The sequence below is a fragment of the Bombina bombina genome, chromosome 1, assembly GCF_027579735.1.
Source record: "Bombina bombina isolate aBomBom1 chromosome 1, aBomBom1.pri, whole genome shotgun sequence".
Classification (NCBI taxonomy): Eukaryota; Metazoa; Chordata; class Amphibia; order Anura; family Bombinatoridae; genus Bombina; species Bombina bombina.
In genome coordinates this window covers 1468495533-1468516345 of record NC_069499.1, presented here as the reverse complement: position 1 = coordinate 1468516345, position 20813 = coordinate 1468495533, and the positions used below count along the sequence as shown (strand labels likewise).

The 20813-nt window shown below is 39.7% G+C and overlaps 1 protein-coding gene across 2 annotated transcripts in view; it reads left to right on the top strand.

The window, feature by feature from the left end:
* Positions 1–20813, top strand: part of SLC38A10 (solute carrier family 38 member 10) — a 244458-nt gene that overhangs the window by 63752 nt on the left and 159893 nt on the right. For both annotated transcript variants that reach the window (XM_053706757.1, XM_053706748.1), the window contains exons 4-6: positions 6641–6734; positions 8771–8914; positions 19790–19914. In XM_053706757.1, coding sequence (XP_053562732.1) covers positions 6641–6734; positions 8771–8914; positions 19790–19914 — 363 coding nt within the window. The remainder of the gene's footprint in view (positions 1–6640; positions 6735–8770; positions 8915–19789; positions 19915–20813) is intronic.

The following is a 20813-nucleotide window of genomic DNA, read 5'->3' as shown; positions in this document are numbered from 1 at the left end:
GCAAAACAAAAAAATGTGACAAAACACATTGAAAATACAATAGAATGCACAGTTAAACTCCTAAAAACTAATAAAAATGAAGACAAAATATTGCACAAAAAAAGTTATAAGGGCTCAAAGATATGAGGTCTTATGTGTTAGAAAAAAAAAGGCAGGCAAAGGGATAGATTTATATTTATATTAAAGTTCTGTTATTTGTACAGAATGCACTCCATATTCCAATAGCAACTTACCAGGGTGCTAATACAAAAGTGCAATGTTGTTCACTGGAAAAGCACTCACTGGAACATTTTGTATAAAACTTAGCTTTTAATGATCATAAAAATAAAATTGCATGACGTTTCGGAACCGTCCATTTCCTTTATCAAATGCTGTCAAAGCGTAACAAATCTGAGAAATGAAATATGTAGGTGGGCGATATGGGCAAAAAAAAAAATCGCAATTTTCTTATAAATGACTAACACCTTCATTTTGCATTATAAAGTTTATTTAACACTACAGAATCTTAATGTACATGTTTCTCAATGTCCAATACACTCTTGGAGTATAAAAATACATACCACAAAATAGTTAAAATAAAATTTGCTGCCTGTGATTAAATAGTAGCCACTAGCCAGTTATTAGGTCTTATGTCACACAACATTGTCATGTTTTATATATAATTTTTTTTTTTTCTTCTTCTTTTTTAAAAATTTTAATTTGACTGAAATTGAGCCCTGCTCCTGTCCAGGAATCCATTGCAGGCATATAGCAGTAGGGGCGGGGGGCTGCTCCTTTCAGAAATGCTGTGCCTTGCTGATATAAAATACATTGTAGATGCAGTTAAGTTAACCCAGCAGCAGAGGGGACTGCAGTTTTAGCCTTTTTGGGAGCCGTGAGGTTAACTGCATCTGCTATGTTTTTGAGCCGTTTCTCAGAGAGCAGGAGATTGTGTGGGAGCTTCCATAATGTTTACATACCCTAAGTTTCAGACTGCAGACGTTCCTAGGGGGAAATATAAGTAAGTGGCTTTCCCTCCTCTTCATTCCTGCATGGGCTCTGCTTTTAGATTTCTAGATTGATCGGCTGCTTATGAGAGCAGAAAGTGAAAGTAAAAGAGCCATTTTACAAATGTGTGCTAAAAGCAACCACTAGATGGAGCTGGTTTGCAAGAAATCACAAATAAATCAATGCATTACAGCCACTTCTAAAGGAATTTCTCCAACATTGGTGTGTCCGGTCCACGGCTTCATCCTTACTTGTGGGATATTCTCTTCCCCTACAGGAAATGGCAAAGAGAGCACCCAGCAAGAGCTGTCCATATAGCCCCCCTCTGGCTCCGCCCCCCAGTCATTCTCTTTGCCGCTCTGAACAAGTAGCATCTCCACAGGGATGGTAAAGAGTATGTGGTGTTAGTTGTAGTTTTTTATTCTTCTATCAAGAGTTTGTTATTTTAAAATAGTGCCGGTTTGTACTATTTACTCTACAACAGAAAATGAAGAAGATTTCTGTTAAAGAGGAATATGATTTTAGCAGTAGTAACTAAAATCTATTGCTGTTCCCACGCAGGACTGTTGAAACCAGAGAACTTCAGTTGGGGGGAACAGTTTGCAGGCTTATCTGCTTCAGGTATGATCAGTCATATTTCTAACAAGACATGTTAATGCTAGAAGACTGTCAGTTTTCCCTTAAGGGGTAAGTAAGCCATTTTCTTAGACTCATAACAGATTAAGGCTTATTAATGGGCTCTATACTGGTTTACACTATTGTGGGCTAAATCGATTGATTTATTTCATATTTAGATGGCTTTTAGAGTGTTTTGTGTAATTAAAAGCACTTTTGGGAACGTTTTTATTCGCCTGGCATTTAGTTAGACTACTATTTCAGTCAGAAAGGCCCCTTCACTCTGGTATGCAGAGGAAGGAGGCCCCGTTTTCGCGCCTCAATTGCGCAGTTTACTTCCATGGCAGTGCATGCAGCTTCATGTGAGGGGTCCTGTGGCTACAAAAACGGACTCAGGAAGGTTTATTTCAGTGCTGAATAACTCTCAGGGAAGGTAAAAAACCGCAGCAAGGCTGTGGCAGTGATTGTAGTGTACTAAAATTGTTGAATTGAACAAATAGCTCCGGTTTGCTCATTTTAAGGGTTAAAGTCTTGAAACTTGGTGTGCAATACTTTTTTTGTAAAAATCGGACATTGCCTTCATTGTTTTTCAAAATATCAGAAATAAAGTGTGCCTGTTTATTATTTAAAGGGACAGTAACGCTTTTCTTTAAAAACGCTTTTATTGCATTATTAGCCTGCCAAATTCTGTCTAACATGTCTATACCTTCATATGGCTTATGTTCTGTGTGTATGAAAGCCAAGGTGGTTCCCCCTGTTAATGTATGCGCAAATTGTGTCATAGCGTCCAAACAAAGTATGGACAGTACTGTCACATTGAATAAGATTGCCCAAGATGATTCTTCTAATGAAGGTAGTGAGGATAGTTCATCATCCTCTCCTTCTGTGTCAACATCAGTTTTGCCCGCGCAGGCGATACCTAGTACACCTAGCGTGCCAATGCTTGTTACTATGCAGCAATTAACAGCAGTAATGGATAATTCTATAGCAAATCTATTATCCAAACTGCCATCCTACCCTAGAAAGCGTGATAGCTCAGTTTTAAATACAGAAGATGAGCAGGTTGGCGCGGAGGACAATTTATCAGTTATACCCTCACATCAATCTGAATTGGCAGTGAGGGAGGGTCTGTCTGAGGGGGAAATTTCTGATTCAGGAAAAGTTTCTCAGCAGGCAGACACTGATATCGTAACATTTAAATTTAAGTTAGAACATCTCCGCGCCCTGCTTAAGGAGGTCCTAACTACTCTTGATGACTGTGATTCTTTGGTAATTCTAGAGAAATTGTGCAAGATGGACAAATTCTTAGAGGTCCCAGTGCACGCTGATGCTTTTCCGATACCCAAGCGGGTGGCGGACATAGTGACTAAGGAGTGGGAATAGCCAGGATCAAACAGGAGCAGGCCTCTGTGATTCTAATAGCCCCTGCGTGGCCACGCAGGACTTGGTATGCAGACCTGGTGAATATGTCATCGGCTCCACCATGGAAGCTACCTTTGAGGCAGGATCTTCTAGTACAAGGTCCATTCGAACATCCAAATCTAGTCTCTCTCCAACTGACTGCTTGGAAATTGAACGCTTGATTCTATCTAGGCGTGGTTTTTCTGACTCGGTTATAGATACTCTGGTTCAGGCCAGAAAGCCTGTGACTAGGAAAATTTACCATAAGATATGGCAAAAATATATCTGTTGGTGCAGATCCAAGGGTTACTCTTGGAGTAAAATTAAAATTCCAAGGATACTTTCCTTTCTACAATAGGGCTTGGATAAAGGTTTGTCAGCTAGTTCTCTAAAAGGACAGATATCTGCTCTGTCGGTTTTGTTGCACAAACGTCTGGCAGCTGTGCCAGATATACAGGCGTTAGTCAGGATCAAGCCTGTCTATAGAGACCTATGACTCCTCCATGGAGTTTAAACTTGGTTCCTTTTGAACCCATGCATTCCATAGATATTAAGTTACTATCTTGGAAAGTTCTGTTTTTGGTTGCTATTTCTTCTGCTAGAAGAGTTTCTGAATTATCTGCTTTGCAGTGTTCTTCTCCCTATCTGGTTTTTCATTCAGATAAGGTAGTTTTACGTACCAAGCCTGGTTTTCTTCCGAAGGTCGTTTCTAACAGGAATATTAACCAGGAAATTGTTGTTCCTTCTCTGTGTCCGAATCCAGTTTCAAAGAAGGAGCGTTTGTTACACAATCTAGATGTGGTTCGTGCTTTAAAGTTCTATTTAGAAGCAACAAAGGATTTCAGACAGACATCATCCTTGTTTGTTGTGTATTCTGGTAAGAGGAGAGGGCAGAAAGCTACTGCTACCTCTCTTTCTTTTTGTCTGAAAAGCATCATGCGATTGGCTTATGAGACTGCCGGACGGCAGCCTCCTGAACGAATTACAGTTCATTCTACTAGAGCTGTGGCTTCCACATGGGCCTTCAAGAACGAGGCTTCTGTTGATCAGATTTGTAAGGCAGCGACTTGGTCTTCTCTGAATACTTTTGCCAAATTTTACAAATTCGATACTTATGCTTCTTCGGAGGCTATTTTTGGGAGAAAGGTTTAGCAAGCCGTGGTGCCTTCCGTTTAGGTAACCTGGTTTGCTCCCTCCCTTCATCCTTGTCCTAAAGCTTTGGTATTGTTTCCCACAAGTAAGGATGAAGCCGTGGACCGGACACACCAATGTTGGAGAAAACAGAATTTATGTTTACCTGATAAATTTCTTTCTCCAACGGTGTGTCCGGTCCACGGCCCGCCCTGGTTTTTAATCAGGTTTGAAAAATTTCTTTCTTTATGCACTACAGTCAACACGGCACCCTATAGTTTCTCCTTTTTCTCCTAACCGTCGGTCGAATGACTGGGGGGCGGAGCCAGAGGGGGGGCTATATGGACAGCTCTTGCTGGGTGCTCTCTTTGCCATTTCCTGTAGGGGAAGAGAATATCCCACAAGTAAGGATGAAGCCGTGGACCGGACACACCGTTGGAGAAAGAAATTTATCAGGTAAACATAAATTCTGTTTTTTTATGTAGGAAAAAATTGCGACTCCTCGCGGTTTTAAAATCGCAGCGATTAATCGCAGTTTTAAAATCGCATATGCGATTAATCGTGCAGCCCTAGTGTGTATGATATATATATATATATATATATATATATATATATATATATATATATATATATATATATACAGTATATATGTGTGTGTGTGTATATATATATATATGTATGTATATATATATATATATATATATATATATCCAAGTAGTGTGCAAAAGTTTGAAATCTTTTATTAAAAGACCAACATGAGTTTAAAATTAAAAAGTACAAACGGCAACCGGTGTCTCAGCCTTTGAGACTGTCTCTTTCATCATGATGAATCAGCCAATCTGTGAGGCTGAGAAACCGGTTGCAGTTTGTACTTTTTAATTTTGACCTCATGTTGGTTTTTTAATAAAAGTTTTCAAACTTTTACACACTACTTGGAAGCATTTTTTTGTGAAAGGACTTGCTTTCCCCTGAGGTTTACAACAGTGGGTCATCCTGAGTGTTACTGGAGCTGGGAGGTAAGCCAGCGAAATGGCTCTTAGAGTTCAGTCTGCCTATGATCACCATCTTTTGGTTATTATTAAATGTGAGTAGTATTGCACATTTAAATCTTAACACAAAGTGGTGATATTGTGTTAGGTTGTGTGGAGCCCCCTATATTCCTTTATAAATACATATGTACACCCGTATAGACATATATAGAAGTGCAATGGAGCCCTTTGCAGTTAATTAGATGAGAACATGTAAGAAAATATTTATGCAATATTTATTTTTAATAAAGTGTCATACTATGTATTTACTGTAAATATTTGGCATTCCAATGTTCTGCACATAGCAGAATATGTTATATGTATTAAGATATTCCTATATACATATCTGTGTGTGTGTGTGTGAAGAACACTGTTAGTGCACTCGAGAATATGCAATCTGGTTTGTGCCCGTGTAGGATGTTAGGCTTTTTTTGCTCCATTGACTTATATGGGGCAATACATTATCGCGTGCAATATTCTAAGTTCGTCTTTTTACATGTCTGGTTCGCGCTCAAGCAAAAACAGTTTACTTTCAACTTGAAATAACTAGTCTTAATCTGCTCCTTGTCGGTTACAGGCACACTCGCAAATTGCAGTAATTCATGGGAGCATGAACCGTTTAATCTTGAAAGATACACATTGTGTAATATTGCTTATAATTCTAAGTTCACAAAATGTTAGTTTATACATAACCTTAAGTCTTTACTAAATTGTATAATATTGACCTTTAAAATTTTTAATTTCAGTTTATTAGCAATATTCCCTCATAGTCTGCTCTAGGCAGTATTTCATTTTCTTTTGTCAGTTATCCTTATCTGCATCCATACTGGAAGATAAAAAAAAGATTTCTAGACCTCATGTAAAATTAAAAAAAAAATATATTTATATATATATATATATATATATATATATATATGTAGAAATAAGTAAAATGTGTCTCCTCAGTGAACTGAGTTGACACAAGTGATACTCTGTTGTGGGCGCTGGTCAAAAGGTGTATAGGAAATAGTGGCAGCTATATAGGACATATACTGGGAGGGTTGTGAAGCCCTAGACAGTAAAAGAGAATATATATTCAAAGGTGGATACAGCGCCTATATGTCCAATATACTGATGTGGTATGTGAGGAATAAAAGATGGGAAAAAGCAAATAAGAACATAGAAAATAAAAGAAAAAATAAAAGAAAAATATATATATATTAAAATAATTTTTTTATTTTTTTATTGTTATTTTATTTTAATATATATATATTTTTCTTTTATTTTTTCTTTTATTTTCTATGTTCTTATTTGCTTTTTCCCATCTTTTATTCCTCACATACCACATCAGTATATTGGACATATAGGCGCTGTATCCACCTTTGAATATATATATATATATATATATATATATATTTATTTAAACCTAGTTCTGTTTTCAGACTTGACTGAAATGTGTCAATTGTAGTCTAACAGCCAATTTCTCTGATTCTCCCTAGCATGATTGGGCTGATGCTTGGGACCTGCATCGCATTCTATGTTGTGATCGGAGACCTAGGTTCCTCGTTCTTTGCCCGGCTGCTTGGGCTTCAGGTATGTCACAGGATAGCTTAGTAGTTTGGAGAGCACAGAGAAACTTTCAGGGTTTTTTTTTGCTGACATAGGAGCCATCAATATATCTCACACTCTACAGAGGATCCTCCTGTGTATCTAGAAGAGTGAAATGACTGTTTTTGTTGTTGTTGCTGGGCTGCGTCTTCTTATTAACTCCACTCTCCCTAAATTCTTTGTGCTCAGTGACCTGGGACTTGGAACATGCTCTCTGTGCAGTCAGCAGGCAGTGAACATGAACTTCCAATTATGTGTAAATCATCAGAAACCCCTTGAGTGCCAGATGGGCCAGCAAGTCATGGCAGGGAAAGGCATTGCTGGATCCTCTGGTACACAAGGGTTTAATTGACTGTGTTATAGATCATATACAAGTATGACTGCTTACCGCTTATAACTGCTTATGGTTTATATCATGTTGTGTTGTTGTTTAGACTACACAAATCACTGCCATAAATAAAAAATATTTTATTATACATCATGGGTGTGCAGATTTTTTTTTTTTTTTACCTTGAAGGGTGTGAGGCAAATAAATTACAAATATAATTGTCAGTGTAGACAAAAAATGCTATAAATATATATTGTATCTAATGCCATCCCCATTTGTAATTCTAAAGCAAGTTACTTGCAAGACAAATATTTAAAATTTTGCATCAACCATATGCTACTTATAGGCTCATGTGACCCAATAATTGCGACGGAAGACTTCATAAAATGTGAGGTTTTAACTGCAGGCTTTGTATTATAATTATTTTATTAAACTCCTCTTAAAAAAAAGTTTGTTGGGCCCAAAAGAGGTTTACTCTAGTTTTACTCTAGGCTTATCTAAAACATTTGTATTTATAGCTAAAGGTACTGCATCCCCCCCCCCCCCCCCCCCCATATGAGTAACAAATTAACTCAAATAGTTATCCAATCAGACTCATGAGATGGTCATTTTTTTCTGCAGGTTCAAGCAGTTAAAAGTTAAAAGTTAAAAGGAAATGAAACCAAACATTTTTATTTTGTAAATCAGATAGAGCATGCAATATTAAACAACTTTCTAATTTACTTCTATTATTTCTCTTCTTTGTTCTCTTGGTATCTTTTGCTGAAAAGCAGGGACGTATGCTTAGGAGCCGGTCCATTTCTGGAGCACTATATAGCAGCAGTTTTGCAAGAATGTTAGCCATTTGCGAGAGAGTGCTCGAGATGCCTACCTAGGTATCTCTTCAACACAGAATATTATGGGAACAAAGCACATTTAATAATAGAAGTAATTTGGAAACTTTTGTAAAATGGAATGTTCTGTCTGAATCACAAAAAGAAACTTTTGGGTTTCATATCTCTTTAAAGGTATAGATAGGTCAAAATTGAAATGTGCATTTTAGTGTGAATTAGATTTTTTTTGCAATATACTCCCATTAGCAAAAATGCATCTAGTAAAAGTTATTACTGTTTTTCTGCAGCATACGCACATATCCCGTGAGGGTCCGTGCACCAGTATTCAAATACCGCACCTTGTTAGAGAGTCGGCAGTAGCTTGTATGACACAAATTACATCTTCAGAAGCAATACCCACCATCCTTCAGCTCTCTGAGTTTAAATACTGGTGCACGGGTCGTCACAGGATATGTGCATATGCTGCAGAAAAACAGTGTTACCTTTTACTAGAAGCATTTGTGCTAATGGAAGTATATTGCGTAAATGCTTCTGCTTCAAATTAAAATGCATTTATGCACATTTTAGTTTTGAACTTTCTATCCCATTTAAGTGTAATTATTTTTCAGTGTCATGACTAAGGTACAGTATCGGGAAAAGGGACCAACCCAAGCGTCCTAGGATCATTTGTGTTATTACAAAATAGCAAAAATAGTTTTATCTTTCCACATATTTGTGAATGGAATTCATGATGCACCATAGCAGTTGATATGGCAATAAAGCCTTTTGCAGAAGTAATTGTCTATATTGTTTTATTCAATGATAGATTATGTAAGTCTGGCAGATGAAGTGACGTATTCTGTGTCTCCTTTGTCCTTTAGATGAGCGAGAACTTCCGTGTGTTCCTTCTCTTTGCTGTTTCATTATGCATAGTCCTTCCACTCAGTCTCCAACGCAACATGATGGCATCTATCCAGTCGTTTAGTGCAATGGCTCTCATCTTCTACACTGTTTTTATGTTTGTGGTGAGTGCATAAAGTAGGGACATAGTTAAAATGTGTGCAAATTACAACCAGACTACTAAATAAAGAGCCACCACCCTCAATGCGCTTCTACCGAAAATACAAAAATAGCAATACATGTAGGGAAGCAGAACAGCAAAAACATTGATCCTGCTGAGCTTTTGACTTCATAGTAGTAAGAAGGACCAGTAAATACAGTAGAATTGCAATCGACAAGTGCACAATAAAAATACAATAACACTTAATTCAGAAGGAAAAAAATAATCTACTTTTCATTTTAAAATCAGACAAATGTCAAAATTATTTCACTTTTCCGCCCCTTCCTGTATCATGTGACAGCCATTAACCGATCACAGATACATATATATGCATACATTGTGAACTCTTGCACATGTTTAATGGTAACTGGTGCCTCAAAATATGCATTTAAAAAAAGTCTGTGCACAATTTGATAATAGAAGTGAATTGGAAAGTCTCTTACAAATGCATGTTATACCCGAATCTTGAAAGTTTAATTTTGACTTAAGTGTCTCTTTAAAGTGGTACATCAGTAAAAATCTAGCTTCATTATGATATTTAATAAAAATGCATATGAGAATAGAATAATCTTTACCATTAACTCTCCTTTTTGATTATATTACTTAATCAACTATTAATTATGACTTCATGGTGGCAGTGCACTTTCTGAACTTTTTTTTCTGTGAATTTTTACTGTTGCACTGTACCTCTTTGTTGAATAGGAAACTTCACTGGGATATTGCAGAGGTATCTGCACATATTTTTCTTCCCCCTCCATTATATTTCTAACCAATAAGCTACCTCTGAAGTAACATCCAGGTTCAGCTGCCAGTGGAAGTGCACAGGAAGGAAGCACTTGCATCCAATGTACCATAATGCAATGTTATGTAGAGCTATCTTCCTGTGTATTGTTACTGGCCAAGCAGATGATTGTTTCACCGCATTTTGCACTGTGCACCCTGACCTCTTGTGACAAAACAATATTATACCTTTTGCCTCAATTTAATGCAGTTTTATTAAAGGGACAGTCTACACTAAAATTGTTATTGTTTAAAAAGAAAGATAATGTCTTTACTACCCCTTCCCCAGCTTTGCAAACCAACATTGATATATTAATATACTTTATAACATTTAAACCTCTAAATTTCTGCATGTTTCCAAGCCATTATTGACAGGCTCTTATCACATGCTTTTTTATTTGCTTTTCACAACAGGAGACTGCTAGTTCATGTGGGCCATATAGGTAACAATGTGTTCACACCCGAGGAGTTAAACATTTAGCGCAACACAGTACTAAATGCAAGTCAATAGATAAAGTCATGTGATCAGGGGGCTGTCAGAAGATGCTTAGATACAAGGTAATCACAGAGATATAAAGTATATTAATACAATAGTGTTGGCTATGCAAAACAGAGGAATGGTTAATAAAGGGATTATTTATCTTTTAAAACAATAAAAATTCTATTGTGGACTGTCCCTTTAAGTAACAATCTAGTAAAAAAAAAAATCACAATTTTGACCCATAGAGAGGAAAAAGACTCCAGAAAGTGATTTAAAGACCTACCTAATCATAAATCCCAAGGCCCTGACGGATTCACTTATAAATATTATAAAGTATATATAGAACAACTAGCACTCAATCTCCTGATCTTCTTCAACAGTATTGATAAATCTCACCCTTTTTCGAAAAATGCTCTAGAGGCCCATATCACTGTGATTCTAAAACCAAATAAATTGCCTGACTCTACCTCTAATTACCGACCTATATCCCTTTTGAACATCCGACATTTCAAATATTTGCGAAAATGATTGCAAATAGAGTCAACAAACTACTGCCAGACCTCATTAACTTAGATCAAGTTGGGTTTATATCTGGAAGGGAGGCTAAGGACAATACGGTCAGGGCGCTAAATGTGATATTTCACGCACAAAAACATAAGATACCATTGATTATACTATCCACAGATGCCGAAAAGGCCTTTGACCGTGTTGCCTGGGACTTTCTTAAACTAACCCTGGAGCATATGGGTTTTGGTCAAGAGGTTTTACACCGTATATTTTCCTTATACTCTCACCCAAGCTCCAAAGTACTTATAAATGGGTTGTTGTCTGAGTCATTTCAGATAACAAATGACACCAGGCAAGGGTGCCCATTATCCCCCTTTCACCTGTGTCATTGAAAAACTAGCCGAGAGAATTAGATCGCACCCAGACATAACCAGAATGCAGATAGCTGACCAAAATTATACCATTTCCTTATTTGCAGATGATATTTTATTTACACTAACAAACCCAGAAATGTCTCTACCCATATTAATCTCTGAGTTCAACGCATAATAGACTGGACCCTTCACAAACAACATAAACGTTGGGTAACTCTGGAACACCACATATCCCAATCCACTCATCTGAATAGACCTTGCTGGTCTATTAAACAACAAACGCCTCAAATTCCCATCACTAATCCAATAATATTAGAAACATCTAAAACCTGGGGAAAAATCACACTACTCTTCCCTCATCTCACCTCTAGACTCTCTCCGTTGACATCACTAATATATAATGGAGAATTTAACTTAGGATATCATCTCATCACTATACCTCACACCTCTCTGACTTTCCAGTATTTTGGCTTATAGACCACAAACAAATAAAACCACAAGAGGTCCTATTTCAACAAGGTTTCACATGCTTTAAAAATTGGTTTATTTATAGAAGAACATATAACTTCCTAAATGCACCCCCAAGCTAGGAATATGAATAGACCTCTAACAAAATTTGAACAATTGCGTAAAGGAACCTCCACTTCGACATACACTATCGATCTTATATAAGATATAAAATACCCCATCCCCAGGACACGTCTTGCCATACATAAAGAGATAGGACACAGACTTAGGACTCATCAACCCACCAAAAATAAGTTCCATCATAATTCACTCTTCCCTTAAAACATCTTTATCAACTGCACTTGTTGGCACTATGGGCAATGTAGGTAGCTATATGGCTCACGTGGTGGTGGTGCACATCTATCCAGAATTTCTGGAGAACTATTATAACAGAAATAGAGGATATACTTGATATCCAGATTCCATTGGACCCCTTAATTTGGTTATTAAGCAAACCTCCAAAATTAAAATATAAGCCCCTTCTAAAATTATTCTTTATAATGTCAAATAGCATTACATTTCTCTTGTAAGGTGTATCCAGTCCACGGGTTCATCCGTTACTTGTGGGATATTCTCCTTCCCAACAGGAAGCTGCAAGAGGACACCCACAGCAGAGCTGTCTATATAGCTCCTCCCCTAACTGCCACCCCCATTCATTCTCTTACAGCTCTCGACAAGATAGGAAGTATCAAGAGATATGTGGTGACTTAGTGTAGTTTTACCTTCAATCAAAAGTTTGTTGTTTTTAAACGGTACCAGCGTTGTACTGTTTTACACTCAGGCAGAAATTAGAAGAAGAGTTCTGCCTGGAGGTTGATGATCTTAGCGGTTTGTAACTAAGGTCCATTGCTGTTCTCACGCATAACTGAAGAGTATGTGACAACTTCAGTTGGGGGTACGGTCTGCAGATTACCTGCTTTGAGGTATGTTCAGTATATTTATTTCTAGAGAGATGAATGAGTTCTAGAAAATGCTGACAGAGCCTTGTGTATTTGAGGTAAGCCTGATGCAGTGATTTAACAGCGACTGGGATCATGCTTACAAAGCAGGGTAATACTCTTATTACTTAGTGACAGTTAAACGTTTACATGAATTCAAAAATAGGACGTTTTTTCTCTGAAGGAGACAACTCTTTATTTGGGGCCTAGTTTCCACATGGCTAATCAGATACTCCTAGGAGTATTTTCTTAAGGCCCCTCTGGCATCCAGTACATGGTGGGAGGGGCCTATTTTAGTTCTCTAAATGCACCGTTTTAATTCAGACTGAGACATCCAGCTTCACTAGAGGAGTCCTCTGGCACCTGATGACCATTATAAGGGGTTTATTTCTGCTCAAAATCATACTTGAGGGCAGGTAGGAGCCTCAGCAGAGCTGTCGCAGGGTGCTTAACTGTCTTGTAACGTTTTTTTAACGTTTTTTAAATCCGCTTTGGGGCCTAAGGGGTTAATCATCCATTTGCAAGTGGGTGCAATGTTGCTTTAGTCCCTTACACACACTGTAATAATTTCAAAGACTTTACTATATTTTTACACTGTTAAGCAGTTTAAGTGCTAGTTTTTTTCTCTTAAAGGCACAGTAACGTTTTTGTTTAATTGCTGTTTCACCTTTATTAAAGTGTTTTCCAAGCTTGCTTGTCTCATTACTAGTCTGTTAAACATGTTAAACATAGAGGAAACTCCTTGTTCAATATGTTTAGAAGCCATGGTGGAACCCACTCTTAGAATGTGTACCAAATGTACTGAAATTTCTAAAAACTATAAAGACCATATTATGGAGCTTAAAGATTTATCTCCAGGGGATTCTCTGATTGAAAAAAGGGAGATTATGCCATCTAGCTCTCCCCATGTGTCAGAACCTATAACTCCCGCTCAAGTGACGCCAAGTACATCTATCTTACAGGACATGGCGGCAGTTATGAATGCTACCCTCACAGAGGTATTTTCCAAACTGCCAGGGTTACAAGGAAAGCGAGACAGCTCTGGGGCTAGACACTAATACAGAGATTTCTGACGCTTTAATGCCTGTGTCCGATATACCCTCACAATACTCAGAAGCCGACGCAGGTGAGCTTCTATCTGTGGGTGACATTTCAGACTCAGGGAAAGCGTTGCTTCAGTCTGATTCTGAAATGACAGCGTTTAAATTTAAGCTTGAACACCTCCGCTTATTGCTTAGGGAGGTTTTAGCGACTCTGGATGATTGTGACCCCATTATGGTTCCAGAGAAATTGTGTAAAATGGACAAATACTTTGCAGTGCCTGTTTACACTGATGTTTTTCCAGTCCCTAAGAGGTTTTCGGAAATTATTACTAAGGGATGGTATAGACCAGGTGTGCCGTTCTCTCCCCCTCCTGCTTTCAAAAAGATGTTTACCATAGATGCTGTCGTACGGGACTCGTGGCAGACGGTCCCTAAGGTAGAGGGAGCAGTCTCTACCCTAGCTAAGCGTACAACTATCCCCATCGAGGACAGTTGTGCTTTCCTAGATCCTATGGATAAAAAATTGGAGGGTCTCCTTAAGAAAATTTTTATTCATCAAGGTTTTATTCTCCAGCCTCTTGCATGAATAGCCCCAGTTACTGCTGCAGCGGCTTTTTGGTTCGAGTCTCTTGAGGAGGCTCTGCAGGTGGAGACTCCGCTAGACGACATTCTAGACAGGATTAAAGCTCTTAACTTAGCCAATTCCTTTATTTCTAATGCCGTTTTTCAGATAACCAAACTAACGGCTAAGAATTCAGGTTTTGCCATTTTGGCGCGTAGGGCGCTATGGCTTAAGTCCTGCTCAGCAGACGTTACTTCAAAATCTAAGCTTCTTAACATCCCCTTCAAGGGACAGACCCTATTCGGGCCCGGTCCGAAGGAGGTCATTTCTGATATTACTGGAGGAAAAGGTCACACCCTTCCTCAGGATAGGTCCAATAAGAGGACCAAACAGAATAATTTTCGTTCCTTTCGAAACTTCAAGAGTGGCGCAGCCTCAGTTTCCTCTAATGCAAAACAAGAGGGAAATTTCGCCCAGTCCAAACCAGTCTGGAAACCTAACCAGGCTTGGAACAAGGGGAAGCAGGCCAAGAAACCTGCGGCTGCCACTAAGACAGCATGAAGGAGTAGCCCCCGATCCGGGACCGGATCTAGTAGGGGGCAGACTTTCTCTCTTCGCCCAGGCTTGGGCAAGAGACGTCCAGGATCCCTGGGCGCTAGAGATTGTTTCCCAGGGATATCTTCTGGAATTCAAAGGTTCATCTCCAAAGGGGAGATTTCATCTCTCACAACTATCTGTAAACCAGATAAAAAGAGAGGCATTCTTACGTTGCATTCAAGACCTACTGGTTATGGGAGTGATCCACCCAGATCCAAGAGAGGAACAGGGGCTGGGTTTTTATTCAAACCTGTTTATAGTTCCCAAAAAAGAGGGAACTGTCAGACCTATCTTGGATCTCAAGATCCTAAACAAATTTCTCAGGGCCCCATCCTTCAAGATGGAGACAATCCGAACCATCCTCCCTATGATCCAGGAGGGTCAATATATGACTACTGTGGACTTAAAGGATGCTTATCTCCCATTCCGATTCACAGAGATCATCATCAGTTCCTCAGGTTTGCCTTCTTAGACAGGCATTACCAGTTTGTGGCTCTTCCCTTCGGGTTAGCCACGGCACCAAGAATCTTTACGAAGGTTCTAGGGTCCCTTCTGGCGGCTCTAAGGCCGCGGGGCATAGCGGTAGCCCCTTACCATTTTGATTCAGGCTTCGACTTTTCAAATCGCCAAGTCCCATACGGACATTGTTCTGGCCTTTCTGAGGTCTCACGGGTGGAAAGTGAACATAGAAAAGAGTTCTCTCTCTCCTCTCACAAGAGTTTCCCTCCTAGGAACTCTGATAGATTCAGTAGAAATGAAAATTTTTCTGACAGAAGTCAGGATATCAAAGCTTCTAACTTCTTGCCGTGCTCTTCATTCCACTTCTCGGCCATCATTGGCTCAGTGTATGGAAATGATCGGCCTAATGGTAGCGGCAATGGACATAGTTCCGTTTGCCCGTCTACATCTCAGACCACTGCAACTTTGCATGCTCAACCAGTGGAATGGGGACTACACAGATTTGTCTCCTCTGTTAAATCTGGATCAAGAGACCAGGGATTCTTTTCTCTGGTGGTTATCTCGGGTCCATCTGTCCAGGGGAATGAGTTTCCGCAGGCCAGAGTGGACTATAGTGACGACAGATGCCAGCCTTCTGGGCTGGGGCGCAGTCTGGAACTCCCTGAAGGCTCAGGGTTCGTGGACTCAGGAGGAAGCCCTCCTTCCGATAAACATTTTGGAACTAAGAACGATATTCAATGCTCTTCAGGCTTGGCCTCAACTAGCTGCGGCCAAGTTCATCAGATTTCAGTCAGACAATATCACGACTGTAGCCTATATCAACCATCAGGGGGGAACAAGGAGTCCCCTGGCAATGATGGAGGTTTCCAAGATAATTCTATGGGCAGAGGTTCACTCTTGCCATCTCTCAGCTATCCATATCCCAGGAGTAGAGAACTGGGAGGCGGATTTTCTAAGTCAGCAGACTTTTCATCCGGGGGAGTGGGAGCTCCATCCGGAGGTATTTGCCCAGCTGATTCAACTTTGGGGCAAACGGAACTGGATCTGATGGCGTCTCGTCAGAACGCCAAGCTTCCTTGTTACGGGTCCAGGTCAAGGGATCCCCAGGCAGCGCTGATAGATGCTTTAGCAGTGCCCTGGTCCTTCAACCTGGCTTATGTGTTTCCACCGTTTCCTATCCTCCCTCGTCTGATTGCCAAGATCAAGCAGGAGAGAGCTTCAGTGATTTTGATAGCGCCTGCGTGGCCACGCAGGACTTGGTATGCGGATCTGGTGGACATGTCATCCTCTCCACCATGGACTCTGCCGCTGAGGCAGGACCTTCTACTCCAAGGTCCATTCAAACATCCAAATCTAATTTCTCTGCGTCTGCTTGGAGATTGAACGCTTGATTTTATCAAAACGTGGTTTCTCCGAGTCAGTCATTGATACCTTGATTCAGGCTCGAAAGCCTATCACCAGGAAAATCTATCATAAGATATGGTGTAAAGGATTCCTAGGATACTATCTTTTCTCCAAGAAGGATTGGAAAAGGGATTATCGGCTAGTTCCTTAAAGAGACAGATTTCTGCTCTGTCTATTCTTTTGCACAAGCGCCTGGCTGATGTTCCAGACGTTCAGGCATTTTGTCAGGCTTTGGTTAGAATCAGGCCTGTGTTTAAACCTGTTGCTCCGGAGTTTAAATTTAGTTCTTAAAGTTCTTCAAGGGGTTCCGTTTGAACCCTTGCATTCCATAGATATCAAGCTTTTATCTTGGAAAGTTCTGTTTTTAGTAGCTGTCTCTTCGGCTCAAAGAGTTTCAGAGTTATCTGCCTTGCAGTGTGATTCCCCCTTATCTGATCTTCCATGCAGATAAGGTAGTTTTGCGTACCAAACCTGGGTTTCTTCCTAAGGTAGTATCTAATAGGAATATCAATCAGGAAATTGTTGTTCCGTCACTGTGTCCTAATCCTTCTTCAAAGAAGGAACGTCTGTTACACAATCTTGACGTGGTTCGTGCTAAAGTTTTATTTGCAAGCTACTAAGGATTTTCGTCAAACATCTGCATTGTTTGTAGTCTGCTCTGGAAAGAGGAGAGGCCAAAAGGCTTCGGCAACTTCTCTTTCTTTTTGGCTGAGAAGCACAATCCGTTTAGCTTATGAGACTGCTGGCCAGCAGCCTCCTCAAAGAATTACAGCTCATTCTACTAGAGCGGTAGCTTCCACATGGGCTTTTAAACATGAGGCCTCTATTGAACAGATTTGTAAGGCGGCGACTTAGTCTTCGCTTCATACTTTTTCTAAATTCTACAAATTTGGTACTTTTGCTTCCTCGGAAGCTATTTTTGGGAGAAAGGTCTTGCAGGCAGTGGTGCCTTCCGTTTAAGTGCCTGCCTTGTCCCTCTCTTCATCCGTGTCCTAAAGCTTTGGTATTGGTATCCCACAAGTAATGGATGAACCTGTGGACTGGATACACCTTAAAAAAGAAAACAAAATTTATGCTTACCTGATAAATTTCTTTCTCTTGTGGTGTATCCAGTCCACGGCCCGCCCTGTCACTTTAAGGCAGGTGTTTTTTATTTTTAAACTACAGTCACCACTGCACCCTATAGTTTCTCCTTTTTCTTTCTTGTCTTCGGTCGAATGACTGGGGGTGGCAGTTAGGGGAGGAGCTATATAGACAGCTCTGCTGTGGGTGTCCTCTTGCAGCTTCCTGTTGGGAAGGAGAATATCCCACATGTAATGGATGAACCCGTGGACTGGATACACCACAAGAGAAAGAAATTTATCAGGTAAGCATAAATTTTGTTTTTTAATAGCGAAAAATTGGAAGGCTAGAGATCCACCTACACAATTTTGTAGCAAAATTCATAAAATACATACATACTCCCTTTTTCAGGTTAAAGAGTTTTCAATCTTATATGTTGGGGAAGTGTGTATTAATTTACTTAACTACTTGTGGTGTCTCCAGGAAAGCAAGGAATATTTTGAAATTGACAGTTAGGGTATCTATTAAATATGTTACCAAATAGTTTATTTCTGCTCTCTTGCTCGCTCTCTCTCTCTTGCTCTCTCTCTCTTGCTCTCTCTCTCTTGCTCTCTCTCTCTCTTGCTCTCTCTGTCTTGCTCTCTCTCTTGCGCGCTCTCTCTTGCTCTCTCTTGCTCTCTCGCTCTCTCTTGCTCTTTCGCTCTCTCTTTCTCTCTTGCTCTCTTGCTCTCTCGCTCTCTCTTGCTCTCTCTCTCTCTCTTGCTCTCTCGCTCTCTCTTGCTCTCTCGCTCTCTCTTGCTCTCTCGCTCTCTCTTGCTTTTGCTCTCTCTTTTGCTCTCTCTTTTGCTCTCTCTCTTGCTCTCTCGCTCGCTCTCGCTCTCTTGCTCGCTCTCTCTCTCTTGCTCGCTCTCTCTCTCTTGCTCGCTCTCTCTCTCTTGCTCGCTCTCTCTCTCTCTTGCGCTCTTGCTCTCTCTCTCTCTTGCGCTCTTGCTCTCTCTTGCTCTCGCTCTCTTGCTCTCGCTCTCGCTTTCTCTCTTGCTCTCGCTCGCTCTCTCTTTTGCGCTCGCTCTCTCTTTTGCTCTCGCTCGCTCTTTTGCTCTCGCTCGCTCTCTCTTTTGCTCTCGCTCTCTTTTGCTCTCTTTCCCCCACACTCCCGCCGGCCACGCCCACTTTCGCCGCAAACAGCATGTCGGGTAAGGCCAGGTGTGTTTGTCCTCGTGCTGTGTCTACTGCGCATGACAGCTTCGGACAAACACACTTGTCCTTTTATATTATAGAATATATATTTTAAGAATAAATTGTCATTTTAGGCACATAAGTATTTGATTAAAGAGGCTTAAGGGGACATTAAACCTCCAATGTACTTCTATTATAAGTTTTTCTTCATTTTCTTGTTATCGTTTTGTTGAAAAGGAGCTCAGGAGTGTGCATGTGTCTGCAGGACTATATGGCAGTCCCTGTTTTTCAACCTGCTATAAAATATCAAACTCCAGTTCTTTTATGTTTCAAAACCAGCTGTCATATTTTTCTCTTGATATTGAGATGTAAATAGAAAAATGACTTATTATATGTAAGTTCTAAGTTTGTCTGCATATCTGTGTAGTTTCCAGTAACTGTCCATGATCAACTATGTAGCAGAAGTATATTGCCAATCTGAGGCTGATGGTAACCAATTGCTTATCCCATCTCCAGGAGTGGGGGGCAGCAGCAGCAGGGTAAATATATTTGTAGGCAAGCAACAAGAAAATTCTCTAACTCCAGTAGAACATTTTTATTTTAGTTGTTTTTCCCTTTTAAAGGTACGAGTTAGTGCATCAAGTTCCCTTTTTATAACATGCATTTAAAATAATTTAATAAAAAGAAATCGCCAGCAGGGTTATGCCATTTTGACCTGTCACTCATCACGGCTGTTTGTCACTTGACTCCAGCAAGGTCATATGAAGTCTGCAGTTACAGGAAATGGAAGGGATTCTTAGACCATTATGATTATTATCAGTTATTTGTAGAGCTTCAACAGATTCCCCAGCGCTATACCATAGTTACTTATTTGTATTGAGAACATCTCATAAGCATGTCCCCCTTTTGCTCATGGTGTCTAACTGTTACTGCTTTCCTGTTACTTTTAGATTGTGCTATCTTCCTTCAAACATGGCCTCTTCAGTGGTCAGTGGATGGAACATGTTAGTTATGTCCGCTGGGAGGGCCTCTTCCGCTGCGTGCCTATCTTTGGCATGTCTTTTGCCTGCCAATCGTGAGTATTTGTTTTGCAATGCAGAGTGGGGAATTTTAGGGTGCTTTTGTCTATGGTGCTATTGGTCTTACATTTAGTAATCTAATTGAAACATTATTCCTGCACAATTTATGTATAAATGGTAGATTTATTAGGTTGTGAAGTTGCAAAGGTATAGGGTATGTTTAACCGAGCGGTCACAAGTCCTGGAATACGTCGTAGCACACGTTACTTTCCTCTGTGTGGTTTGGCTCCTGGAATCTGTCGTTCTGTCGCGGCGGCAGCTCTGTGCATCTCTCAGCACCTTCACTAAGTGTTCACTATCCTGTTCATCCTACTGACAACACTTACTTTGTAAATAATGTTTGTGAGAGGGCGTGTAACAGAAGGGATGATGGGAAGGAGAACTTTTCTGTGTTTTTTTTGTTTTGTTTTTTTTAACTTTTCATGTCCTGGCTGTTCTCTGTGTGCGTGTGTGTTTTTTTATTTTATTTATTTGTACTCACTTTTTATTTTTTCTTTCACATACATAAATACGCACAACCCACACACTCCTCCTCTCTCTTTTATTTATCAACCAGTCTGTTATATAGACAGAATTGTTTTCTACTTTTTTTTTTTTTTTTACATTTTTGGTATTCTTGTCCAAGATATAATTCAGCTAAGATTATCTTCATTTTTCTGCTTTTACATGTGTGCATTTTGAGTTAAAATTAGAGACTGTTCTCCCTCAACTTGCCAAAATTCTGACAGCGTAGATATTCTTTAATATGTATGGTAAAAGATGTGTCTGTATAACTGATTGTTATATTGTGTTTTTATAGTGACAAGATGATAAAATAGAGATCAGTAGACTTTTGCTGAGTGACTGAAAACGAAATGACTGCTTATGCTGAGATGTACAGATGTGTGTTTATTGT